We start from the raw sequence: 27897 nt of genomic DNA, 5'->3' as shown, positions 1-27897 counted from the left end.
ACATTAGTATATCTGAGCTGTTGACCTGTAATACATGTTTTATAAACATACCCCCTACCCAATCAAGACTATAAAAATGTCAAATCAAAACAGCAGGCAAGCTGAAATGTATTTAAATAACATTCATTCTAAATGTATAGACAGACTAAAGGAAATTATGATCATTTTACACAAAACACAAATGTTCTACTGGCCACTTTTTTTCACCCCTTTGCCTTCCATCTCCTGTGGAATCAAACCTTTTACTAGATGTACTTACAAGGGATTTTCTATCTGTACATTTAAAGAAGGAAGGCTGTCTTATGTTTTCAATATGAAACAATGTAGTTCTCCATGAAGTCAGATTCTAACTTCAGTAGATGATCGTTCAAGCCATCACTCCTGTAGAAGACTTTCCACAGTTGTTTGTATCACTGTTAAGTTTATTTCATAATTATGTGCAAACCATCTTCATTTCCAGCTGCAAAAATAAAAAGGGAGCTTTTGTTGTAGGGCAAACAATCATTTTAACAGCTAATAACAGTAACAGTCATAACAGGATTTTAAGGAACAGTATAATAGAGAGATTTGCATATGGATTGCATAAGTGTGCAGGGGTTATCTTGCTACAATATTAAAATACTATTCCATGTTTCACACTTGTGTGTTGCAGTGTGCCATGTAGCTGCATATATTCTCTCTACTGCCTGAACACACAAGACACAAAGTCTAATCAGATGCGGCAGGTCTCTCTACCCCAAATAATCTGTTATCAGAAAAATGGTGCATTCAAATATCTTGAAATATAGCAGTGTTTAATAAAATTGCATAATTTAATATATCATCTAAAAGTTAGTAAATATGGAACCAAGAGCCTTCCTAATACCCTTCTGAAACACTGTACTATATCATGTCACTGCAAATTGGATTCCATTCACTGTATACAGAATAAAACTAAATAGCTTAAAAAGCTGTGGAGGGAAAAAGTCTGTACTGAAAGCTTGGTGCCAGAATACAAGTTCAAACCCACAACAAAGGTGAAAGATGGCATACCTTTTATTGTTGCAATCATGAAACAGCTCTCATCCTGGAAGTTTTGAACCATCTGAACAGAAAAACAATCTGTTATACTGAAAGCTGGAAATTGAAATAAACTTCGTAATATGCATTGACGTTTTAAACATTTTTAAAACCATAACACATTTATCAGTGCCCAAAAATGTGAATATATTTTCATACATAATATTCTGCAGCAAAGAGAAGGCACAGACAAGACAGTTACTGTTAAGTAATACATAAAAATTGGCATGTAAGAATGTCTAAAAAGGCCCATTACCTGATCACTAAGCGCAATGTGTATGCCTGTAGGGCCCTGTCGGTATACACTGGATATCTGATGTAAAGGAATATTAAACACGGCAGCCATTTTTCTTGTTATTTCTGACGCAGTACTTTCTTCCAAATATATAGCATGGTAAACTAAAATTATAAAATGCATAGTCGTGTTAGTTAGTGCAACAAATACCTACAATTTGAAAATAAAACCACACAGGATATGAAACAGCTTGCACAATGCTTTTTTTTTTTCTTTTCTTTTTTAATGTCTTTTTTTTCTACCTTTATGTCTGACATTTTCAGATTCCTGCCATTTTAAGCCAGTTAGATTTTTTGGCTCCAAAACTTACATTTCAGAGGGAGAAAGCTTGCAATTGTGGAAAATAAACACTGCATCTGATTGCAGTCATGTGTGAACTAGACATGTTCATTTTTTTTTCTCAAAATGCTCTAGCTTTACCTATAAAACTGAATCCTTAGCTGGTAATTTGTGTACCTTGTCATTTCCTAGTAGCATGTAGAAGAGAAGCTCCTCCTAAGTCAGACAGGCAGTTATAAAACCCCCTGGGAGCTCTTTCTTACCCTTAACAAATAAAACCAGACTCACTGATGCAATGACAAGAAGGCCCTAGGCCACAACACGTCACTATGTGCCCAAAAACTGCGCTACCTAGAAGTACAAAAAGAGATGCATGTGTACTGCAGTAGTAGAGCATCCGGATCCTCCTTGCTATTATGAGTAGTCAGCCTGCCCAAGGGCTGTAAAACACCAGCTATAACCTCAAGGATTCTGCACCCTGCAATAGCTGTCTTGTGCCCCAAGGACCCAACCAGGGCTACACATAGGGTTCCCCCTAACTCCACAGTGCTGGGCACTGAATATGGAAACTGAGTCCACCCAGGAGCCCAACATTTTAAAAAAAAATCAAAGAAAAAAAAGAAAAAAAAAGGCTCACACAGGATAAGGGGAAGGCATGTTCTCTTCTACATGCTACTGTAAAAAAAATGCACTGCAGCACAAGCAAAATGAACTTCAAGGTGCATTAAAAATCAGGCTGTTGTAGAAGCAAAGAAAGGTGGGTTTGCTCCATTTGAATTCCCATGATATTGGAAAGTGACAAGCAGATGTCAACATACTTTTAGCTAAGTCCAAACTAGCATCAGGGCTGTACCTCTGTACACGGATCTTCTATGTTCGGCTCTGTGCATCCATCAGCTAAATGTTGCCCCTACTGCCTCTTGCCAGCCAATTTAAATTCTGTATGGACATTTTTTGCTTTTCAACATTTCATTTCTTACTTTGTAAATGACCGTTGCCATTTTCCCTTTTGTCTCCTTCTGTTGGTCTTCCCAGATGAGCACTTGGTATATCTTGACAAACATAAATTGTTAAACGGGGTCGGACAGCCCTAGAACACAAGGTCAAAATGTAATGCCTCATAAAACGGAAAGGGGGAAGAATGTTTTACCGATTCCCTAGGGTAATTGATGCCCAGAATAAAGAGAAAATGTTTCATTTACCCTTATGAATGCATTGGAATGGCTCTAAACCAATGGCAAAGCTTTTTTTTTGTATATATCCTGATATATTCACTTACAGACTTACTAATACTATATACAAAGTGCCAATGTTTCTCCTGTTTCACATTGTACAAACATGCACAGTTAGCATTCATGCTAAAAAGGGAAGCCCTGGCTTGCAGAGTGCATTACATTCCACGCACATTAAAAGATGTTAATCCATTTTCTCTCTTTAACGCTGCTGTGAATGTACCTGTCTCTTCATGCACCTGTGTGGTGTGAGTTTTCATTTACTAAAAGCTCAAAACAGACTACTGGAGGGACTTGATTTGTTCAATGGGCAAAATGTTTCATTAAAAGAGGTATTGGTAAAGTGTAAAGTTATAAGTAACTAATGCCATTTTCTTCAATGGTTAGATGGGAGCAACCTTGACCTCTTTTGTCCTCCTAATATTAGTTGGAAGATATTGTATATTGGAAAATTTGAACACTGTGGTGTGCAGAGACACCACAGCATACAGACAGCCTGCATCAACCTCCCCACCTACAAATGTCACAACAGTGACAGGAAGCAATACCAATGTTACATCTTATAGAGCAGGGGCATCCAACATGCGGCCCGCGGGACCTCGAGGTGTGGCCCCCGTGAGATCGGCAGCCAGGATCACAAGAGCCCTGCTGCTTACTTGTGGGAGGGGCTATTCTCTGCTCCAGTCCTGCCTCCTCTGTGGGGAGAATGAGGGAGGCCGCGCCCCCTGCTGAAGTCTGATCGGCATTGAGAGCTGTAGTGCAGGTAAGGGGGTGGGGGAGGGTGTTTGAATGAGTATGCCTGATTGAGGGAATGAATCTGTGAATGAATGAATTTGTGTGTGTGATAGCATGGATGTGTAAGTGCTGGAACCTGGCTAGCTGCCCCCTTGTGTATTGATGCTGCCAGCAGTATGGGGTCTGCACTTACAGCCACCCTGTATCAGCATGTACTGGCTGACTTGGGATGATAGGAGTGTGATTGCTAACAGCAATCACAGTCCCATCATGCCTAGGTTCCAGCATTTAGTGGTTGCCTGGGTATAAAAAGAGCGTGTTTGCTGTTAGCAATCACACTCCTATCATGCCAAGTCATATTGTTGATTTTTTTTGTCCAATTGTGGTGTGTTACTTTTAATAAAAGTGTGGTTACACACTAAAATTGGACAAAAAATACAATACAATGCCCAGCCAACCAGTACATGCTGGAATCTGGGTATGCCTGAGATTGCTATTAACAATCATAATATATAATTTTTTGTACAATTTTGGTGTGTAACTCACTTTTATTAAAAGTGTGTGGGGGGTCATTTTCAGTTTCGGCTAAGTGAACCCTGAATTTTCGGTTTTGGTCCAGAATTTTCATTTTAGTGCATCACTAAAATAAATAGAACTATTTTATTTTTACTTATCCAGAATCCTGAATTTGTAGTCACAAAACTTTCTAGGCCCAGAAATCAGTGAGAGGAAAAGTAAAGGTTTTGTGTCATTTACTTTTTTTTAATCTGCATATCTTATTAAAGGCCATATTTTCTCACAGTGAAAAATGAGTGCGGCCCGCGCACGTATACAATTCTGATGAAGTGGCCCACTGCAGAAAAAACTTGTACGCCCCTGTTATAGGAGGCAACTTTTATTTTAAGAAAATGTTTTAAAATGCTTCTAAAGCACAGAGCTGTAATGGAAAGAGGATTTTTTTTTTTTACTTAAAAACATGTATTACCGTGATTTCAGGGCATTGAATAAACGAATGCCATCAGCTGGACCGCAAATCTGAACAAGATCCTCCCTTGTCAATTTTAATAAATCAGCCCCTATACAAGAGAAAAAAGGGTTCAAATTTAGCTTGATTTTAAACCCAGCTTGAGCAAAGGCAAAAAAAAAGCAGTGCTTGCCAAGGCAGAAAAAGCAGTGCTTACCTGAGAAATTAGAAAAAAGTCTTGTGTATGTGGAGAACCTGTTCTTCACCAGCCACTGTTGCGTATCTTGTATACTAGCTGACGGATGAAGATGCTAAGAGAAAGAATAAAACCAATATTAGCATGATGTATAGTGACCAACAGAAACTCACCAACTTAAGATGTTTATACACATTTATATAGCACACAAATATAAACTACCGTATTTGCCCATATATAGGCCGTACTCCCCCCCCCCCCACACACACACACACACTTTTAAGTCTTTAAAGTGGGGGTGCAGCCTATATTCGGGGTCTAGCGCCCGACGCCCGGGACATGCAGTTCCGGGCGCCGGTCAGTCAGCAGGGTTAGGATACAGATCCCCCGCAGCGGTGCAGGGGAACTGCATCCTACAGACAGCCTCCCCTGCCAGCACTTTCCACGGGGAATTGTCTAAGCGCATCGCGCAGACGTTCACCGGCGATGCGCGTAAACAACCTCCGCTGCCGGCACGTCTGCTCGGTGTGCTTTAACAATCTCCCTTGCCGGGAATTCCCACGGGGTGAACGTCTGCGCGGTAAGCTTTAAGAATCCTCCTTACCAGTGCAGACTCCCAGAGTCCCGGGTGTCTTGCGGGGCCGGCGGGGGACATCTATTCTACGCAGAACGGTATCCAGAAGTTGTATACTGTTCTGCTATGACTTCTTCCCACTCACACATTGTACTCTTACTCTCTGGAATTCCCCAATGTCAGATTCTTCCCAAAGCATTCTAATATAAATTACTTACTTTTAAACCCACTTGTACAGGGAACCACACAACCCTCCCAATAGAAATCTGAATTCTGGAAAGAAACCATCAGCTTTCAAGATCTCCATGATAATAGCTACAAACAGATTATACTCTCCGGAGGAGTCCCTGACCTTTCATACATCCTAATAAACAAAGCTCATAAGAGCAAGACCCTTGCCATAAGATGCAATTTTATTGGCATTATAGCACCATTAACCCTTTTGGCTAAAAACACTTGGCATACTGAGCATTGTTGCAATTGTCAGTTAATCTAAATCATACAGATCCTGTGTCCAGCAACTCTTTTAGAATGAATATCATGTAGATTTGGCACTCTCAGAAAGTTTCAGGGTCAAACTAACTAATGTTGGAATATATTTGACCCAACGCATATTTAGTCATGGACAATTGTACCGTGTTTGCTAGATTATAAGACAACCTCCCAAAATGTGAATGTTAATTTAGAAAAAAAATAAAAAGCCTGAATATAAGACTACCCTATAAGAAGTTTTACCAGTAAATATAAATTCACATGTAAGCTATTTTTCATATTTAATAAAAACTACGATTGAGAAAAAAATTCTCTTTTTTTTTTCCTTTTATTTGCCAACCTGCCCCCACATATGCCTTATACCCCTATATACCACTCTGCCTCCCTGATATTCATTTTAACCCCCTATATGCCACTGCCTCCCTGATTCTTTTTAACCCCTTTATGCTACTCTGCCTCCAGAAAGCCCTTTAAAGCCCCCCATATGCCACTCTTAACCTCCCTCGACTTACCGGTGCTTTATTAGACATCTCCCCATGCTCCAGGTTCCTGTCTAGTGGGGCAGCCGGTGGAGGACCTTAGCTGCTGCTGCCGGCACTTCCCCCGGAGCTTCTATGAATGAGCATCGGAAGGTCATGTGATGTCATGCCCCGGCAGAAGAGGAGGTTGCAGACGCCCACCGGCTGCCGGAGAGGAGGATCCAGGTCCCCTGCAGCACTGAGGGGGATCTGGATCTAAGTCTTGTAGTCAGACCTCAATTTGAGGTCTGATTAGAAGACAACCTCAAATAGAACCTTGTCTTATAATTGAACAAATATGATATTTTCTAGCGCAACAGCTGAAATGTGAAAATTCTTCATACTCTTGATCAGAGTCCATAGTGTGGTTCTTATCATCTATCGCGTATATACACCGATCAGCTATAACATTATGACCACCTGCCTAATATTTACCAAAACAACCCTGAAACGTCAGACTCCACTAGACTTCTGAAATTGTGTTGTGGTCTCTGGCACAAAGACATACTGTAAGTTGCGAGGTGGGGCCACCATGGATCCGACTGGCTTATTTTATTTTACAGCGGGCTTCACCATACTAGCATTCACCAGTTGTGCCGAAGCCGAGTGGGTCAGCCCGGTTTTGAGAAGCCGGACCAAGCCTGGGGGGGGGGGTCTTCGTCCTCTGAGAAAAGCCCAACACTGACAACAATTTGCTGATTTAACCGAATGAAATGTTAAATCTTGAAAGCTTTTTGGCAAATATGAAGGGAACGGTGAGAACAAATTTTAGGACTATAAATCCAATTATACAGGTACAAATGGACAAAAAAAAAAAAAAAAAAAAGCTATTCAGTTTGCTCTTTTTTTTTCTTCTTCTTTCGGACAATTTAAGTGGTCCATTTTGGCGGAAGTTCCCACTGGGTTATGTCTGCAGCGATGTGGACAAAGATGCCAGAGAAGAGAATGGAGAAGGTAGAAGATGCAATAGACAATGCAGAATTGGTCAGCAGAGAAATATTTAGAGAGTGAGTGAATGTCGGCCCACGAATTTCAGGCGAAACCCAAGCTTTTTGGGGGTCTGGCCTAGTTTTCATGGCTCCGCACGAATTGCAGATTTTACCAGAATTTTGCAATTTGTACAAATCAGAATGTACAAGTCTAATACCTATATCAGCAACAAAGTGAATTCAATACATACGTCTGAAGTCCCTTGTGGAATTGCTTCACCTTGATGATTTGGAGAAGAAGAATTGCTGCAAGAAAACAAATAGGTTTGACTTAAACAAAAGCAAGAGCTATTTTTTTCTTTTCAAATCTAAAAGTACAGAGCCCATGCAGCTGAGCCTTTTTTGAGTTAGACAAAATACAGTACACACCTATATGTACTTTTGTTAAAAGCAGCACTGATTCAGATATAGTGAAAAGTAAGACTATTTAAGTCAACAAAATATCAGGCTTTGTTCCCCATCAATTATACTAGAAATCTGTATCCCTGCGGAAATATTTTGTCTACGGTGGTACACATGTAGTCGGCATTTCAAATTGTGCAGATTTTCCTACATACCTGTCTGGGACGCTGTAGGTACTGTGTTGAGTAGATGAAGTAAATGTAGGAGTTGTGGTAGGACTTGTATTTACATAAGCTGTATCTGGCCAAGGCGAACACTGAGGAAAAGGAACATTTGAGTGAGTCTGTTGAAGATCATCATTAGGAAAACAAAACTATATGTAAAGTTTATAAGTGGACAAGTGAATATAAGCGCAGATTTTAGCATCTTATTGGAACATCTTTGATTTAAAACAGGCCAATGGCTATTTTAGGTTAGTTTTACAACCAAACCTAAACGTTCAGATAACGCACACTGCAAGCAAAAACAAATATTCTTCATGCCATCTGCACAGAAAACTGAGGGAAGCTAGGGTGCAGCATTGGAGAGGACAATGTGACATACAGCGCAGCTGGACTTTTCGACTTTGGGAACTATCACATAAATCCGTATTATGAATACCAGCCTTGGGGAATTGAAGCAAAAACGATCCTGACAATTTGTATTTTTTTTTAATTTCCTGCCCTTTAGGTTCAGACGAAATACACGCCTTTTCTATTCTATTCGGAATTAAAATATGTTGCGTCTCAAATTCTCTGTCTCCACACCTACTACACCCTACCACTTCCATCTCCCTGTCTCCTTTTCCGCAGCTCCACTTCTCTTCCGCCGCCGCCCCATGAGCAAAGTTATTCAGGTATGTCCACAAAAAGGTAGAGCCTCCACACATAGCCTCCTCTCTCGATTAAAGGAATGAGGGAGAGGCTGTCCCGTGATGCAAGAAGCAAGAATATTTAAGATAGATTCACAAAGTGCAGAGATGCTTCTTTCTCTGAACTTGTCTACAATATTCTGGCCTCTATGGAATACTTCCACCAAAGGTCAGAGCCATAGTGCACACCACAAGGACAGGCTCTCATCTGTACCTTCAATCCGGGAGGCCCTGCCCTTTTGCGGAAGTAACTCGATAAGACTGAAGAACAAAAAGAGGCAAGAAGAGTGGAGCTGCCAAAAAGCAAACAGGTATACGGAAGTGGTTGGCAGAGAAGGTAGGTATGCATTGAGAGTGCATCAGTGTGAGAGCAAAGAAACAAAATACGAAAGAAAATTGAGCTTATTTGTTTCAAAAGGGGTCCCTCCTCCTCGCTGTCGAACTATTTTTTTTCTCTAATTTTCTAATAACAAATTCGGAGGTCCTATGTGAAAGTTTTCACAAATATAACCCAAAGCAATATGGCAGCTTACACAGCATTGCAGAAAACTAGAGATGTTTTATACTATTTATGTAGCGAAGTAAAACCATGCTACACAGAAGTTATAAGAATTACAGGGGTCAACCTTAAATGTTAGTTCCCCTTTAAACAGAGCAACTTAAAACATTTTACATAACTGCTTCTTTAAGATCAACTTCATACATATATTCAATGGGTATGACAAAACTGAAATTGACAAAGACAAACCAAAACATTAGGTAAAGAGGAACCTGCTCGCAAGCTCACAAGAAAGAATGGGGTATAGATAAACTTAAGGTGTGGAGGAGACTGCTGACTACTGTCAGAATGGATAGTGGCACATATAGGAAAGAAGTGGTTAGAGTAGCATGACAAGTCCAGTTAGTTAGATGGCTGATAAATGGCCTTACTGGAGCAAAGGGTTAACACCATCGTTGGGGATATCCTGGTCTAGTCGGTATACCTTTTCGCAGAGATGTACAATACTAATAAGACTATGATTAACCTGCTCAGGCAAAACACACAAGATGTCTCTCTGTACATCTTTATCTTTATTTTAAGAAAATCGAATGTACTTTTGTTACATAACCGGAATCGTGTGGATATCGTATTTGTACCACAGTCAAGTGAACTTGATGTTTATCTGCATATTTGTAATAGTCTGTTTAGGTTTCAGTTTTGATGGCGATGATCAGTTATAAGCAGCACCTGCCAGGCATACTCCTGTACTAATGGGGTATGATGCCTGACCTGTTTGAACCTAAACTTTTGTAGGGTTTCTGCAAATCCCCCTTTCTTCACCACCCTACCAATCAGTGCTGGCTCAGCTCGCATCGTCAGGAAGAGGAAACACAAAAAGCAGGTATCACTCCCTATATTAATGTCCGAGACAGCCTCACCAAAGAATGCATATTACACTGTCCCCATTAAAACCGAAGTGAGTGACTTTTAAACTCATAACTGACACTTTAATGAATAGATTACATAAACAGATGTAACATTGTGCACACTGTTAGCGTTCCGCTGCTCTCGAAGACACATTATATGTTATGATATCATATATTCATACATAGCGTGTGTTCTGTTAACAAGCAGCTAGTACCTGGCTTGACCATGGTTATATATTATACTTAAACACAGTCAAGGTATATCAATACTTTTTAGGATCAAATAAGTTATGTTTTAGGTCATATTTGTTGTGATGGCATGCAAGTTCCTCACACACATTTATAGACTGCCCTTTGATTACTCAAATAGTTTATCATTTAAAAATAAGTTAGTATGTATGCGCCAGATATCTTAGATTATTCAGGTTGCAGCCCAATTTGATACCATGTTCTTGCCATTATTCATTAAAATGCCATCTTTACAATAAGTCTGTTACTCCCCTGCCCCCAAAATTTTAAATCATTTACATGAAGAGCATAAGATAAAAAGTTACAGAACGCATACATGGATTGGAAAGTGTGTTTAGGTGCAGATAAATGGTACACTGGGGCACCAGGTGAGTGATGGAATATAAAAGGTTGCAGAGAAGCAGTTTTGGAAACAGGAAGTTCTACTTACCGAGAGCTTCTTTTCCCTGTCAATCCCTGGTGACACTAGGATAGACTCTTCCTCCGTACCTGATAAGGCAGGACTCAAAACTTTAAAAGGGCCCTCCCCTCCTACTAACACCAGTGAATACCAAAGACCACACAGGCAAAGCAATCTGATGCAACAAATTTATTGAAAAGAAGGGAGGGAACAAAAACGTGTCACCAGGGATTGACAGGGAAAAGAAGCTCTCGGTAAGTAGAACTTCCTGTTTCCCTGCCATCCCAGGTGACACTAGGATAGATTTACCAAAGAAGAAGGGTGGGCAAACTAAGGAGACAAAACAGCCTCAAGGACCTTCCGACCGAAAAGAGAGTCCTCCTGAGCCATCTGGTCGAGACGGTAATGCTGCACAAAAGCGTGGAGAGTCCGCCAAGTAGCCGCCTTGCAGATCTGGTCGGGCGAAAGACAACATCTTTCAGCCCAGGAAGTGGAGACTGCCCTAGTAGAGTGGGCACGGATCCCCACAGGAGCAGGTTGGCCGGCTGCAGAATATGCCAAGTTGATGGTTGCAACAATCCACTTAGCGATGGAAGACTTGGAGATACTGATGCCCCTGTTGGGCCCTGAAGAGGCCACGAATAAACGATAAGACTTACGCAGGGGTAGAGTCCGTTCCAAATAGATGGTGAGGCATCTCTTCAGATCCAGAGTGTGAAGAAAGGTAGGCAACACAATCTCCTGGTTCTTGTGGAAAGCCGACTGAACCTTGGGTGCGAACTCTGGCGGCAGAGACAGAACCACCTTATCCGGGAAAAAACGGAGAAACGGTTCCTTCATAGACAAAGCCTGGAGTTCACAAATCCGACGAGCGGAAGTAATCGCTACTAAGAAGGCTGTCTTCAGCGATAATAGATACAGAGAAACCGACTGAAGAGGCTCAAAAGGAGGTAATGTGAGTCTTCGAAGGACGAGATTCAGGTCCCACGGAACCATCCTGGTGACCGAACGAGGACGTATCCTGACGATGGCCTTGGCAAAACGTCTGATCACAGGCAGAGATATAAGCTCGAACCCGAGGAGAGCACTGATGGCAGAAATCTGCACCCGGATCGTAGAAGGCTGAAGTCCACAGTCGAATCCTTCCTGGAGGAAATCCAGAACAGAGGCAGAGGAACTGGAAGTTGGCAAAATCCCCTTGGAACAACACCAACTGTGAAATCTCTTCCAGCTCTTAATGTATCGCAGAGAGGTAACCTTCTTTCTACTCTGCAGAAGAGTCTCAGCCACATGACAAGAAAATCCTTGAGCTCTCAGCAGTCCGCGTTCAATCTCCAGGCCGTCAGGTGGAACACGGCAGGGTTTGGGTGTAGGAATGGACCCTGATGTAGAAGGTCTTTCCAAGCTGGGAGCTTCAGAGGGGGAGAGAGACCTAGAGCGATCAAGTCGGAATACCAGACCCGCTTCGGCCAGTCTGGTGCTATCGGGATCACGGAGGCGTGGTCCTTCTTGATCTTCTGTAGGACCCTGGAGATTAGGGCAAACGGAGGGAAAACGTATGCGAGACGGAAATTCCATTCTTGTGAGAAGGCATCTATTGCCAAGGGATGATCCTGAGGCCTGAGGGAAAAGAAGACCGGAATCTGAGCATTGTCTCTGGATGCCATCAGGTCGATCTCGGGTAAGCCCCACCGTTGGACGATTAGATTGAAGGCCATCGGATGCAGAGCCCATTCGCCGCTTAGCACAGGAGTTCTGCTCAGGAAATCTGCTTGAGAATTCAAAGTTCCTCTGAGGTGAATGGCGGACAGAGTCATGTGATGGGACTCTGCCCAAAAGGAAATCCTGAGCGATATATGAAGAAGCCGAGGACTTCTTGTGCCCCCTTGTCTGTTGATATAGGCTACCACTGCTTGATTGTCGGAACGAAGCAAAATGTCCTTGCCGGCGAGCAGATGCTCCCAGTGATGCAGAGCTTTTTCTACTGCAAGTAACTCCAGACAGTTCGAGGGAAGAAGTTTCGTAGCTGGAGACCAGAGACCCTGCACAAACAGGTCCTGATACGTAGCTCCCCATCCCTTGACGCTGGCGTCGGTGGTGAGAAGTACCTTGGAGACAAGAGACCATCTTCTCCCCGCGGCAAGGACGTTCCGTTGGAGCCACCAGGAGAGGGAAGCTCTGACCTGCGGAGGAAGACAGACACGCCTGTCCAGAGCCAATGGGTTGTCTTCCAGATGGTTGAGGACAAATCCCTGAAGTATTCTCATGTGGGCCAGAGCCCAGGGCACTGCATAAGTTGCGGAGACCATCTTGCCCAGCAGGGACATACATAACCGTAAGGAGCTGCGGTGCGCAGAGCGAATCCTGCGTACTAGGAATCGAATCCCCTCTATTCTGGCAGTCGGAAGGAAAGCTTTCCCGGAGCAGGAATCCAGACGAAGACCCAGGAACACTAGACGTTGAGAGGGAACGGTGCAGGATTTGTCCCAGTTCAGAATCCAGCCGAGATCTTGTAATGTGTTGACCACCGTGGAAAGATGAACTCGAAGAATCTGCGCCGACCGGGCATGGATAAGCCAATCGTCCAGATAAGGAATGACTGAGATTCCCTGGACACGGAGATGGGCCGCCACGACTGCCAAAAGTTTTGTGAAAACTCTTGGTGCCGCCGACAATCCGAATGGAAGGGCTTGAAACTGGAAATGCTGGACAGTTGAACCCCGAGGAATCGCCACTCTCAGGAAACGTTGATGGGACGGATGGATGGGAACATGGAAATATGCATCCTTTAGGTCTAATGAAGCCATGAAGTCGTTGAGGCATAAGGTGTCGAGGGTGGATCTTACAGTTTCCATCCTGAACCTGATGAACTGGAGGTGACTGTTCAAAAAACGCAAGTCTATGATTAAGCGAAGACCACCCGGTCTCTTGGGGACCAGAAAAACCGGAGAATAAACCCCTTGGCCCAGTTCTGGCCAGGGGACAGGAACCAGGACTCTGAGGTCTGACAACTGCTGAATGGTGGATAACAGGACTGACCGCCTTGCCTGGTCTGGAGGAAGGTGGGAGATCAAAAAACGGTCTGAAGGTCTGGTCCGGAATTGAAGTTGATAGCCGTGCGATACAATGGCTCTCACCCAGGGATCTCGGGTGAGTGAGAACCAATTGTCGGTGAAAAAACGGAGCCTTCCTCCCACCGGAATGGAGGAGGCGTCATGCAGCGTTCTTGGGGTCTTGAAACGCTTTGGGGAAGGCGATCCTGTCAAATCTCCCCCTTCCGCGAGGGAATCTGCCTCGAAAGTTTTGTTCTCTAGACGAGGGGTTGAATCTAGAACTATGGCCTCTAGATTGTCCCGGGAAAAAAAGGCGAAAGGACTGCCGTCTTTTCGAAGGAGGCTTTCGTTGAGGCATCCAATGCTTGTCCCCTGTGGTCTTCTCCAAAAGGGACTCCAGCTCTTCCCCAAATAAAGTCTTGCCCTTAAAAGGGATATTAAGAAGCTTGTTCTTAGAGGCATTATCCGCCGCCCAGGCCTTAAGCCACAAGGCTCTTCTGGCTGCCACCGAAAGCGCCGAAGCTCTGGCCGTCATTCTGATGTTTTCAATTGAGGCATCACAGAGAAAATCCACGGCCAATCTCACGGCAGCAACATTCTTGAGGATAGTCTCCCTGGAGGTTTTGGCAGCAATATCCTCCTCGATCTGGGAGAGCCAAATTTTGACAGCTCTGGAAACTGAGGCAGAAGCAATTCCAGGTTTAAAGGTCGCAGCTGAAGCCTCGAAAGATTTCTTAACTGCAGCTTCGGCTTTCTTTTCCATATGGTCAGAAAAATGAGAGCCATCCTCAAGCGGCAGAGTAGTCTTCCTGGAGACCTTCATAACAGCAGTAACCACCAGCGGGGTAGCACAAAAATCAGCAAAGTTCTCATCAAAGGGAAACATGCGTTTAACCCGTCTGGACAGGTTAACCCTCCTTTCCGGGTGGTTCCATTCCTGCTTGATAATGTCAGAAAGCGCAGGATGAACAGGAAACGAGGCAGACTGCTTGGAGAAGCTCACCAGAATCAGGAATCAGCACTCACTCCCCACAGGAACTCAGGTGCTTAGCTGTGCCGGGAAGGGCCAGCTCCCTAGTAAATCAAAATAGAAAAAGGCTCCAGGCACTCAAGGGTTCCATCAGACAGATTTATTGAAGGAAACGGACAACAACGTTTCCTCATTGTGAGGTCGAAACGTTGTTGTCCGTTTCCTTCAATAAATCTGTCTGATGGAACCCTTGAGTGCCTGGAGCCTTTTTCTATTTTGCTTGGAGAAGCTGGCACCAAAGAAAGAGTCATTTTTCTGGGTGGAGGCCTCCTCCAAATGCATAGCTGACCTCACAGCAGAAATTAAAGTCTCAATTTCCTCCACCGGGAATAAAAAAAGAACTTTCCTCCCGGATCTCTCCTTCCTCTGAGGAACCTTCCTCTACCTCAGGATAATCAAACTCAGAGTCTGAGAACAAGGGCTGACGCCCCAGAAGAGCAGGGTCTTGTACCGCGGGAAGGTGATAGGCAGGAACAGGAACTGACTGACAGAAGGCAGAGAAGGTAGACTGCATCTCCTCTTTAAGCCAGACCAAAAATTCCCTACCCCCAGACGGCTCAGAATCCGCTACAGACCTCAGGCAAGCGGAGCAGAGTTTCTTCCTTGAATCCTGCAAAGCCTTGTGACACCCAGAGCATTGGGCATGTTTAGACTTCATAACAGCTTTCTTAGGCTTGTCCTCAACAGAGGGCGGCTCAGAATTATCAGGGGCTGACATGATGAAAGATGCTACAGCACCTGACCAAAAGAAAACAGCAGGAACACACACAACATCCAAATCACTTACCTTCTATATATATACAGTGAAAGGAGCTGAAATTAGGCTGGAATCTGCAACAGCAGAGAGTTTGGCGCCAAAATTTTAAATTTCGACCAAAACGAGGCTTGGAACGCACAACCAGAAGTGCAGAAGCCCAAAACCGGAAGACATCAGACGCCATATTGGCCGAAGCCAGTAAGCCGCAACAGCGGCATCTGTACGCCGAACAGCCAGACCGGCAGGCGTCCCCGGCTATAGGAGGTGCCGGCAACCCGCCGGATCACGGCCGGAGGAGTTTCCGCGCTAACCGCCAGGACGGCGGCCACGATCACCGCCGGGACGCCGGTGCAGCCGAACACCGCCGGGACGCCGGCGCCACCGCCGGGACGACGGTGCCGAGATTACCGTCAGGACGACGGTGCCGTGATTACCGTCAGGACGACGGTGCCGCCGCGATCACCGTCAGGACAACGGTGCCGCCGCGATCACCGTCAGGACAACGGTGCCGCCGCGATCACCGTCAGGACAACGGTGCTGCCGAAGCCGCGAACACCGCCGTGACCGGGACAAGCGTGGGAGACGCAGCACCAGCCATCAGGCTGAGGTGCAAGGTATCCCCCAGGAATGGGGGCTTAGCCCGGGGAAACGGCTCAACCTAGAGCCTAGAAAAATAATAAAAGGTAGACGAGTCCCCTACCTGGTAGGGCTGGAAAAAAACACTGGTGTTAGTAGGAGGGGAGGGCCCTTTTAAAGTTTTGAGTCCTGCCCTATCAGGTACGGAGGAGGAGTCTATCCTAATGTCACCTGGGATGGCAGGGAAAATGTGTTCTCATGCACACACACTTGTTTAGATATATTATCTGGTTTTGCATTAGTTTACTTATGGCTTCATTGCATTTACCTGCCAGTGAGCAGGTGTTATAAGAGTTGTACATGACTATTTCTGTCATTTGATATGCACGTGTAACTTCTTAACCCATGAGACACATAATTTCTAACTTTTGTATTCTGTAACATCTTTTGATCCAAAGCTAATAGAGACAGTTAAATAAAAATACATTGAAAGGGGGAGGCATACGTTTCACTGCGAAAATAGTAAAATTCAGTTTACTGCTTATGAATTTAGGTAACATGACAGTTTCATGGCCGCTAATATAGGGATGGCACTAGTTTTTTTTTTCTAGTAAAAAAACATGTCATTTTGAAATGTTACCTAATTTACACTGAAATGTATAGCAAATGTAAAAATGTACGGTTAAAAGCAACCACTGCAGACTAATCAACTATTTCCCTTTTCCTTGGATACCCATAGAAAGGGTGACTAAACCAATTAATAGGTAAGTGATAATTACATCTCGAGTTTTCCTCAGAAAAGGAATTTAACATACTTCCACATGATACTCATTTAAAGGCAGATTTCCAATACATCTGTTTATTACTTAAACCTATAAAATATATATAACTTAAACTGTATGTTTTAGAAGTGTTAACATGATCATTTCCTATCAGAATGAAAGTTTTCTAATTGAAACTTATGTCTCCCTGATAAGTTATGAACTGGTCAGGGAATTCTAAATTTGCGCCATATTAGTGTCCTAATTCCATGACGACACTGATTTTTTGTAGACACTAGAGTCTGATCTGTATAAAAGTATCAAATACCAAGCTTGACCATGATGTACTCCATTTGTTTATATACTTACAACAATGGGAAACAACCACTACATATGATTTAGTTCACAACTATAAGACATATGATTGCAACAGCGAAATATCTGCCTTAAATAATGCAAGCTATTTTAAACATTACAAAAATACACAAATTTAAATTTACAAAACAGCCTGGATTTCCGACTTCACAAAGGCTTTCCTCTCCCACACACAGGTCATAAATAAGTGTAAAAATACAATTACATGACTGAAAAGAAAAAAAGCAAGCAGACAGCATTGTATTTAAAAAAAAATAAAAAATCCTACAACACTTAGCACCTAAGTCTACAGAAGTACATTTTGGCATACGTGTTAGATTTAGGAAGACCCCCTCCCCCTGATAATTGAAATTATACAGCGTGTGGGTGGAAATGCTCTGAACAAAGACACCAAACGTGCTCAAACTTTAAATTTGTTTCTAAATAATTCCCAGTGAAATTATAGAACTATTACACCTAACAGACATTCGATCATTTGGCCTATATAAAAAAAAAAAACAGTTATATTATTATTACATCCTCTTTTGCACCCACTGGCCTACCTGAGCTTGCACATAAATTCCAAAGAGCAATGCAAGAAAATTCCATGGGTCACGATCTCAGCAGTCATAGTTGCAACTCTGGGAAAGGGAAGAGGGATTTCCAAACGCAAGAATTTGGAGCACAATTTTTGTTTTTATTATTTAAAGAAAACACTAAAACGCCTAATTATTGAGAACATCCAGAAAAATCATGCCGTTTTGCAATTTAGGAAAAATGTTATGTATCTTTGTATTCAGACATGCATTAGCAACATGAATGGTGTCTTTGCATGTACATTTACTGAAACTGCAGAAGGTATCTTTCAGTTTTATGGGAATTCTGTAAAGTCAAGCAGAAATGGCCGGAGTATGTCCTAGATCTAACACAGCTATTCTTGCACAAGAGATCTTGCACAATGAAGAAAAAAAAGAAAAAAAAAAAATAAGCAGAGGTCCCTTACACTGCCTCGCTTTGCCAGAGAATCACCGCAGTCTGCTGGCAAAGTCCGCTTGCTGGACTTTTTCTGCTCATGTTCAACTGCATCTTCAATAATAGGCTCAAGCCTCATCTGGGATAAACACCAAAGATTCGGATCAATTTTCTTTTCATGACATGGTCAAGAAAGATCTAAATGCCTTTTGTGTTTTATCACCTTCAGCTTGACGACTTAAAAAAAAAAAAAATAAGTATATTCTGAGACTTAATATAGATTGTTTCTAATTTTTTCAGACGTCAAGGTTTTAGATTGGTACATAACAGTATTTTTATCTTGTAGTTAAAGAAATCCCACGTTCTGCATGACAGAGTTGATGACCCTTAGGATTATTCACCAAAGGGGCCGAAAGATCTGTGTAGTTTTCTTGCATGTATAGAGTACTATCAAGCCATGTTAGCCGAATTTAGGACACTATTCAGCTTTGAACAGACAGAACACACTACTAAAAGGCCATGATGGCATGGCATCTTTCCATCTTTGCCATGTTAAAAATGCATATCAGACCCAAGCTGTAATCTTGTATAGATGTTTACGATAAAATAAAGACCAGAAGAACATGCTTTATGGATTATTCCTGAACAATACAACCAAAAAAGGTAGAAGAGGATTGCCTTTCAACTTAAAGTAATGTCTAGAGAGAAAGCAACGAAGAAAATATATATGAAGAATTAAACCAATTTCCAAACTCAACAACCCTAGTAATCAAAATATAAAATATATAAACGTAAGCTACACCCGCTGTTGTCTCCAGCTACTCATGATAACAGTATTTCTTTGTACAGAAGTCTCTAGAGATGTGCAATACACATGATTTTAACAGCTAGATTAACAGTATATGTATAATTGTATATACACTTACACATTTAGTCTGTTACCTCAGTTAGAATTGTTGTATCATAGGAAGGTTGATATTTCTCTCTTTCTTGGCCTGTTCTTTTCTCCATCTTCTCTCTGTCTGTCTTCTGTTTACGGTCAGCTCCTTTTGGCTATGGACATTAGGGATAATTGAAAATAAAATAAGTAAACAAACTTATTATGCTATTCGAATTATTATACCATTGTTTTTTTGTTTTTGGTTTTTTTTTTTACAACATATCAGTTTAGCTAGTGGAGGCACTTACATTGTTTAAAAAAAATTTAAGAAAGGTGTTCATGAAATATCAGGCAGACAAAATAAAACCTTAAAAAAATCCTTCACTTATAATATGGAACAGGGACATCTGCAAACAGAATGCCTGCAAGCAACTATAGGTAAATCAGTAAAGGCAAACCTCTCACTGTTTGTGCCTACTATAGCTGAACTTCCTAACTAAATGTCAGCACAAAATGTATGCCAAACTTAGGGTGTGTAGAGTGAAGGAAAGTTTGTCCCATGGTTATGGCCAAGATTACTGTGCATGGAAGAAAAAAAAAAAGATGACCCCCCTAAATTTTTGATGTTAATGTTAACTGTTTTGGGCCACCAACACTCAAGTGTCACTGTATTCTCAACAATGTTTAATTGGTTTGTGTAGATTGAAATATATGCAAACAGTATGTTCTCCTTAATAAACCCAATCATCTCATTAAGGAGCCTCCAAAGGCAGTTCCTGGGTTTCTTTAGAATCCCACATTTTTTATTCCATGAAGCTCCTGTCACACAGTTTTTATGCCGATATTAATGCTGGGGGAAATTTGGAGGTCCTCAGCTATGAAATCAGCAGAGCGTTGGTAACTTTTACACAACATGCACCTCGGCATTTGGCGACTCCGCTCTGTATCTTCCACTTTGCGGCTGAGTTGCTGCTGTTCCTCAACATTTCCACTCTTCAATAATGCCATAGTTAATCTTGGAATACCCAACAGCGACAAAATTTCACAAACTGACTTATTGCAAAGATGGCATGCTATCATGGTATCATGCTTGAATTCACGGAGCTCTTCAGAACCATCCATTTTTTCACAAATGTTTGTAAATGGAGACTGCATGCCTAGGTGCTTGATTTTATCTGTGGCAATGGGTTTGATTGAAACCCACTGCCACAGATAAAATCAAAAAGTGTGTGTAATATATAAATATGTCATGTACTCTGCCAGTGGTCCATTGAAACTTCTCTCTCTTTGGGCAAAGTAGAAACAATTGAGACTACTAGGAGATATAGAAAAAAACATCTAACATTATAGAGGTCTGGGTATTCCTCACTCCTCATGCATTTTTGTGCAGACAGGTTTACCTTATGATTATTTAATTTCATTTCCCCAGATATTTAGGGAGGAAGATTAAAAAACAAAAAGACCTCCAAGATCTCAGAGATACTACTAGTACCATGCGCTACACCAGAAAGACAGCGGGAGATTAGGCAGCTAAACGCATGGCTGAAGTCTTGGTGTAAGAAGGATGGTTTGGGTTTTTAGAGCACCAGGCTGATTTTGCTTTGGGGTGGATCTCTATTATCAATATGGATTGCATCTAAATGCAAGAGGGTCCAATGTGCTTGGGGAGAGAACAACTAGATGGTTGGAGGAGATTTCAAACTAGGATTGGGGGTAGGGAATAAATACTGGGCTAGAAAATATAGAAAAGGAAGGTGATTTAACCAGGTGGGTAGATCTGGGGGCTTGTCTGTACAGATAATAGGGAGAAGCATATATTGTGCCCTCCAAAACAAGGACAGAAAGCAATTGCAGCATGTGTTAAATGACAAACTAAAGGTCATGTCTACAAATGCTCGTAGTTTAGGGAATAAGATCCATGAACTTGTAACAGCAGTGACAACTGAGAATGTTGATATGGTGGCTGTTACCAAGACATGGTATAATGAGACAACTGACTGGGACATAGCAATAATGGGGTACTCTTTATATAGAAAAAAGGGCAAGAATAGGGGAGGGGTAGTCCTATATGTGAAAAATAACAATCTAACAAGTTGGTGAGGAAAACACAATATCTGTTTGGGTTACTTTTCTAAAATGATACTATGTGTAGAGGAGTCAGACTGGGGCCATTGGAGTCCCGGAGAAATTGGATTACTTAAAAGTTGAAATATTGAAGATAACCAAAAATTGTATTAGGCTGGTCAGTAAGAGTAAAAAAGGGAGATAAAACACATACATTATATATTTTAGATATATAAATGAGAAAAGCAAAGTAAAACAAGGAGTGGTAAGATTTAAAACAAAAGGACGGTATGTAGAAGAGGATAAAGGTCTAGCTGACTGCCTGAACACATTTCTATTCTGTTTTTACAAATGAAAATGAAGGAAATGAACCTTAGTTAGGAAATCATTTCACACATGCGAGTTTATCGAAGCGGAGTCTATTTCAGTTGTCTAAGATAAAGACAAATAAGTCGATGGGGACTGATGGGATACACCCCAAGTTATTAAAAGAGCTTGGTCGTGTACTAGCAAAAACGTTAAATAAATCAGTTAACGAATCATTGTTGACGGGAGTCGTCCCAGGGGATTGGAAATTAGCGAATGTTGTGTCCGTTCACAAAAAAAGGCAGTAGGAAGTAGTCGGGCAACTACAGGCCAGTGTTACATTAGTGCAAACAATGTTAAAGGATAGTATTATTGAACAAAGTCACATGGGTTTCAAAATCAAAAACATGGGTTCACCTCAGGAAGATCATGCCTAACTAATCTTATTGCTTTTTTTTTTTGATTGGTTGACTAAAGTAATCGATCAAGTTGGTGCAGTAAACATTGTGTATCTGGATTTCAGTAAGGCCTTTGACACTGTGCCACATAGAGACTTAAACCACAAACTGAGTTTAAATCCCAATATTGTTGAATGGATTAGGCAGTGGCTGAGTGAAGACTTTAATATTTTTATTAGCGATATCGCAGAAGGTATTTATAGTAAGGTATGTGTTTTTGCTGCCGGCACAAAAAATTTGCAACAGGGTCGATGTTCCTGGAGGGATAAGCCAAATGGCAAATGGTTTATGTAAACTGGAAAAACGTTCAGAGCTGTGGCAACTGGCATTTAATGTGGATAAATGCAAAGTAATGCATCTAGGGCATAAAAAGGATTATAGAATATTTGATAGATACTGTCCTATTCTCAACATGTGAGGAAAAGGATTTAGGAGTAATTATTTCAGATTGGCGAGACCTCACTAAGTACAGTACTGGAGACCGTATCTTCAGAAGGATATAGATTATGTTAGAGAATGTTCAGAGAAGGGCTATTAAAATGATACTAATAGCCCAGTCATAATCTTACCTTAAAAACTTTGATTTGGCAGCTTGCTGAATGTAAGTGATCAGTGTAATCTCCATTTTCGTTTTGTTTAAAAGTGTCGATCTGAATTCTGAATGGAACACCCTTTTCTCCTCCATGTTTACGAGGAGTGAATTCTGTACTGATACAATGCACCTGAGGTGAGAGGGAAAAAAAGTCAATCCATTTAAAACTTTAGGGTTTAATGTTTTTTAACAAATCCCCAAAAGAACTGACTATTGTCATGTTACACTCCTCGCAATTTAAAAATAAAAACAAAGTTTACTAAATGTATGACAAATGTCCCAAAACATTACCAGGAGATGCATAATTATTGGGTGCTGTCTGGGCTTGATTGAAACTACAACTTACTTGGATACTTTAGTGAATACAGCCCTTTTATACAGATTCCATTTAATTTGAATAGGTTTCACCCAATTTGATCAAAGATTAAATTCTTTCCTAAGTTTGACATGACTGCAGAATGAACTATGGGAATTTTTTTTCCAAACCTGAATGAATGCAGAAGAGCGTTTGGATGGATCCCATAAAAACTCAACAGCATTTAACTGTCCTGGATTTGTCCTTGGGTCAATTATTCCAACAGACAAAGGTATATCTAAGAAAACAAAAAAAGCCATAAAAGAGTTACAGCAATTTTAACTAATATTTTCTCCTTTTTCTTGGAAGGAAGTTCACTGATAGTCAAGAAATTACAACACACTGGAATATTTAGTCACAATATGCATCATAACCAAGCACAATCTGCTTCCTGACTGGAAGAATGGGAAGAGATTGTCTATGTGGGGTGTGGCGAGTTCAGAATAATGCGGACAGATACACGGAGAAAGAAGTTTTTCTGCATTTGTCTCCACAAGTAAGTCTGTATTATGCCCCACAAAGACAGTCTTTGCCTATTCCTCCAATCGGGTTAGGTTGCCCCTAAAGGGTCCAACACCCTCATGGAAATGCTTCAGGAGGCCAGGCGATAGTGTGAAGAACCGAACCAAGAAAAAATACAGAAGACACAAGAACAGGCAAGACAATCAGTGGAGGTGACAGGGACACTGAAGTGGTTGGCAGAAAAGGCAGTAAGACATTGACAGGGCCCGAAAATAGCAAATAAAATTCAGTGCACTTTGCTTTGTTTTCATTTGTGTTGTTGGGGTCCCTCCCTTTCAGACATACATACGAATTAACAAAATTGGCAAATTTAATTTAAACGTATGCAAATGTGAATGCACAACTCTACTTAAAAAATTTATCAAAGTCTCTATTTTCTCAAATTAGATGAATTTCCCAAAGCCATGGAAAAAAAAAAACGTACCCAAGTCAAGTAGGCGGTCCCCAGGACGATTCCACCTCCAACCTTCCAACTGCTGATGCTCCATATACTGTAGTCTCCGGTCATGAAACACGACTCTTATAATACTCTAAAAGAGTGCAGAAAATACATTAACATACTATGATGGTGGTTACAAATTACACAACTGTAAAACGCAGGATTTCTGGGAAGTGACAAATGTTCTACCGGTTGCAGGAGTTGCAGGAAAAACGACTGAGAAATATACAGTAACTCAATCTAAAGAAGCTTGGTGAAAAGTGCCTTAATAATCAGAATTATTCTGTGAAAACTATATAATAAAATGAATTTAGGAAACTATATATTAAAATTAATATCCAATATTATATTGGATACCATAGAATCTCAATTAAAAAGTTATTCTATTCAAGCATTTAAATAAAACATTTACCTTTTTATGGCCCCACTGAATAGAGTCGGATGATGCCTGACTAATTATCTGTCAATTGGCCATCATTTTGTCCCTCTATATACAAGCAAGGATTTTATTTGAGTTTCATTTTCTGGTCCAATTTAAAGAGTAAATGTCACAGCTATTGTCATGTTTAGAAGTATTTAGCAAAACTATAGATGTGTTCTGTTTTCAATCTGTTAACAGGCTCTGTAGAAATGTAATTTTAAAACAAGGAAGTATTTCACCGGAGCAATCGCAGCATTAAAATATTAAAACAGTCTAGTCTCATCACCTAGTAGACCCCCTTTTGACCTCACCAGCATGTTACGGTCAGTTCCCACAAACCGAAGGAATAATAAAAACCCACTAATCATGTAGATAAGATCAGTGTTCCCACTGTTAAATGTGTAAGGTGGTTTATAAATATAATAAGTGGTTATAGTGAAATATAAACCAATTTCAAATCGGCAATTTTTTCACTCAAGAAATTACTGTAGTTAATCTAAATTATATGAATTCTACAAAATAGCTGGCTGCATTTGTTATAACTTCCTGTAGATAATAACATTTGTAGGAGTCCAGTTTACATTAAGCCTGGCTATCACAATTAAAACAGAAACAGGTATTTTTAAAATAATTAATAATTTGACATTTAGACAGGTGTTCTTACCTTTACCAATTTACCACTAGTTTCAGTAAAATCCCCAATTTTACTGTTATCAAGCATTCGGATTTCATAAGACTGACCTGTGGAATATTTTACCGTTAAAGCACACAGTATACTTTTTATATACAGACATTTCACATAAAATGTATCAACATTCAGACTTGAAATCAATGAATGCATACAATATGAATAGTCCTGGAAGGTAGCACCATCAATATAACTGATTTCTCATTATGGTTGGACAGTGACGTTAGACCAATAAAGTAATAAATGAACCACCTTAAAGGTTCAAGATAAACTATAAGTAGTGCTAACTTGGTTATGATGTTTATGTTTAAATGTTAGTACCTTAGTATGCAACAAAACAACCAAAGTTACTCTACATGGCTCAACAATGTTTGAATCTAAACATACAAAGTACATTTAAAATAAGAGTATAACACGAGGTACGACATTCATAGATAAAATATATGGTTGCAAATAGAATTGAATGTTAGTACTGCAACAATTTGTAATATGTTAAAATCTCCAACCTGTATGTAACAAGTTGACATATGCACCCAGACCACCTGAAAAAAAATCCAGGGAGGCTTAAGGTCAAAGTATGTCATTGGATGTTGATGTACTTTATCATGTTTATACTTACCTCTGAAAACTCAATAAAATCTCTTTAAAAAAAAACAAAAAAAACCTGATTTCTAATATTTCATGTTTTCTAACAGACACCAATCATGGACATTCTAACCTTGGTTTAAATATGTGAGCGTTTCATCATGCAGTTTAATTGCTGGAGATGTTGCAGTGCACAAGATATACTGAAATGGAGGATGCTTCGTCTCAGCGTCAGGAGGAAGGCTTGCATCTTCTTGTTTGAAAATAGGAAGCGCCAACACGTCACTAAAATAAAAAAGCATTTTTGTAAAGTTTTACTATAACATTACACTATGGCCCTTTAAACTATTCATGTTAACATGAGGATGTTTTCTGTGGCTGCACATGCTTTATGTGCATACACATGGATAGACGTTCACTTGATAAACAGGTAAACACACTCTATACAGAGCTTCGAACCACAAGAAATAGAGCGTTTTGATGTTTAAAGGGGATACATTTGTGCGTGGTCGAGTAAAAAAAAAATCCAACTGGTCTTGTTTTGAGTTAATTTGCAATTTTAGGACACTTCATAAAACGTGCCTTAACCTTTATTGATGCAAGTCTTTAAGAATTCTTACTAGCAGCATGTTTTTGCTAGCGTTAGGCATGTGAACCCAATCATGGCTGGCTTCAAAATGATTGTGCCGTTTACTATGGTAAAATTGTTTTTTCCCCCCCATTATAGCGTTTCCAGGTAGCAGCATATTGCTTACCATAATATACCAAACACCCCAGGGACCTTATCACACAGCCTGCAAACAATAGAATGGCTCAAGGTTTAATCAGCCAGCTGGACACTAATGAAATTCCACAGAGAAACAGATTTCATTAGCATTGCATTAAATAAACAGCTCAGTGGGTGTTTAAGCAATGAAAGTCATCCAAAATATCACATGACTGGCACCAGTAACACCCCAGATCAGGGAAATTTATTGGACAAGTTGAAATAACACCAGGTTGTGATCAATTCTAACCTACATTTTTTGTATACAGAACTGTATGGTGTGCTTAAGAAAAACTTTAACTTTGGTTGTCCTGTATTTTCCATCACATATTCTTTGCTTAAGGTATTCCTTCTAAGCTATACTTGATGTCTGTCAGATTAAGCCATTTATAAAAGCAAAAAAAAAAATCCTGAAATGTCCCTTTTTCGGGATCATAACCTATTCACACAGGCATAGTGAAACTATTTGTAAAATAAAAGTTTGGGAAACTAAAACAGGTTTCGCCTGCACTAGTGACTGTAATATAGCTTATACAAGATGGTGTTCACTCATGAAACATGCATATCTTCACGTTTACTATTTGGTTTTGTGAATTTTAAATAAAGCCCCAGTAGGCAAATATAGTATAAAAGGCAAAGAAAAGTTTATCCTCTAAACAAAAGTGTCTATTTTTGTATGACTTCAAAGTTGCCGCAAAACCTGCAAGCTATACCCATAAAATCTGTGGTGTAGCAAGACCACCACAAAAAGGCATCTGAAGACCCAAGCATTTGAAACACATTCATGTTAGCAAAATATTTTTTTTAAACAATATGCAGATTAAGTTAACAAAATTGACAAGGTTTGAAGGTGAGCTCAGCTAACCTCATGCTGTAGGCTCCTGCTCCCAACTCCTGACCGATCCCAGAAAGGCTTGAATCAAAATCATGCACAAGCCCAGACTCTATAACTTCATCCATCTTCAATACCCAAGCCATGTTATTCTTTGTATAGGGTTGCCAGCCCAGATCCCAACAGCAATGATCCAGAAAAAGAAAAAAAGAAAAAAAAAGCTCCAACAGGAAAACAACAAAAGTGACTATTACAAAAAATATTTCTCCTTTTTGGCCAAGTGATTCATCATGCTATGGGAGGTGAAGGAGGATTGCAGTGAAAATGTAAGGTACACAGATAAACAATGAATCAGGTACAAAACTTGAAGGCCTGGGAACAACAACAGTACTATTTAACAAAGTAACTTAAAAAGAGACAGAAACTGCGTATCAAGCTACAATCTGGACTGAGCAAAAGTAACTGTGTGTTAATAAAACAACTAAAAATGTAGCTAAGATTTATTTTTAACTAGTTAGCAAAGAAAATGAATAAAACAATAAAACGGTATAGGGCAGAATCTCGTTATCTCATGAGCACTAAGCTTCAGTGAGCAAAACACATTTTCAAACAACGTAAGCTATGGCAAAACAACATCTCGGGTTAATATGTTCCTTGCAAAAAAGCATTTATAACAAGGCAGAATAGGAGGAATGAGATGGATCTTCAGAGTAATCAAGGGAAATATCAATAACACACAACTTCACAACAAAAGGGGAGTTGAACAAAAGTGAAGGAGCGAAAAATACTATTCTTGCACAGCTGCCCAACACCAAAAACAATTAAAAGGCTGGTGGCAAACCTAG

The 27897-nt window shown here is 40.6% G+C and overlaps 1 protein-coding gene across 2 annotated transcripts; it reads right to left on the bottom strand.

The window, feature by feature from the left end:
- Positions 1-422: 422 nt before the first annotated feature.
- LOC149271602 (upstream-binding protein 1-like) lies at positions 423-27198 on the bottom strand. Of its 2 annotated transcripts, XM_089507279.1 has the most exons (16): positions 27086-27198; positions 25588-25739; positions 24846-24922; positions 23746-23851; positions 22931-23037; positions 22422-22574; positions 19087-19197; positions 18176-18283; positions 7891-7991; positions 7525-7579; positions 4782-4875; positions 4586-4676; positions 2614-2723; positions 1316-1458; positions 1033-1084; positions 423-460 (listed from the first exon to the last, which is right to left on the bottom strand). In XM_089507279.1, the coding sequence occupies exons 1-16, from the start codon at positions 27196-27198 to the stop codon at positions 423-425; spliced, it is 1611 nt and encodes a 536-aa protein (XP_089363405.1). The 2 variants fall into 2 exon arrangements, with proteins under 2 accessions (XP_089363405.1, XP_089363406.1); XM_089507280.1 differs by lacking the exon at positions 18176-18283.
- Between the last annotated feature and the right edge of the window lie 699 nt (positions 27199-27897).

The sequence above is a fragment of the Sceloporus occidentalis genome, unplaced genomic scaffold (assembly GCF_023333645.1).
Source record: "Sceloporus occidentalis isolate IW3139 unplaced genomic scaffold, rSceOcc1.0.p SCAF_485, whole genome shotgun sequence".
Classification (NCBI taxonomy): Eukaryota; Metazoa; Chordata; class Lepidosauria; order Squamata; family Phrynosomatidae; genus Sceloporus; species Sceloporus occidentalis.
This window is presented reverse-complemented; position numbering and strand designations above follow the sequence as displayed.

Coding starts and splice junctions, on each gene's coding strand:
- LOC149271602 (XM_089507279.1), bottom strand. CDS start 27,198: ATGGCTTGGGTATTGAAGATGGATGAAGTTATAGAGTCTGGGCTTGTG. Junction 2,724..4,585: donor TTCAATGCCCTGAAATCACG/GTAATACATGTT, acceptor CTTGTGTTCTAG/GGCTGTCCGACCCCGTTTAA. Junction 461..1,032: donor CATGATTGCAACAATAAAAG/GTATGCCATCTT, acceptor TTATTTTTGCAG/CTGGAAATGAAGATGGTTTG.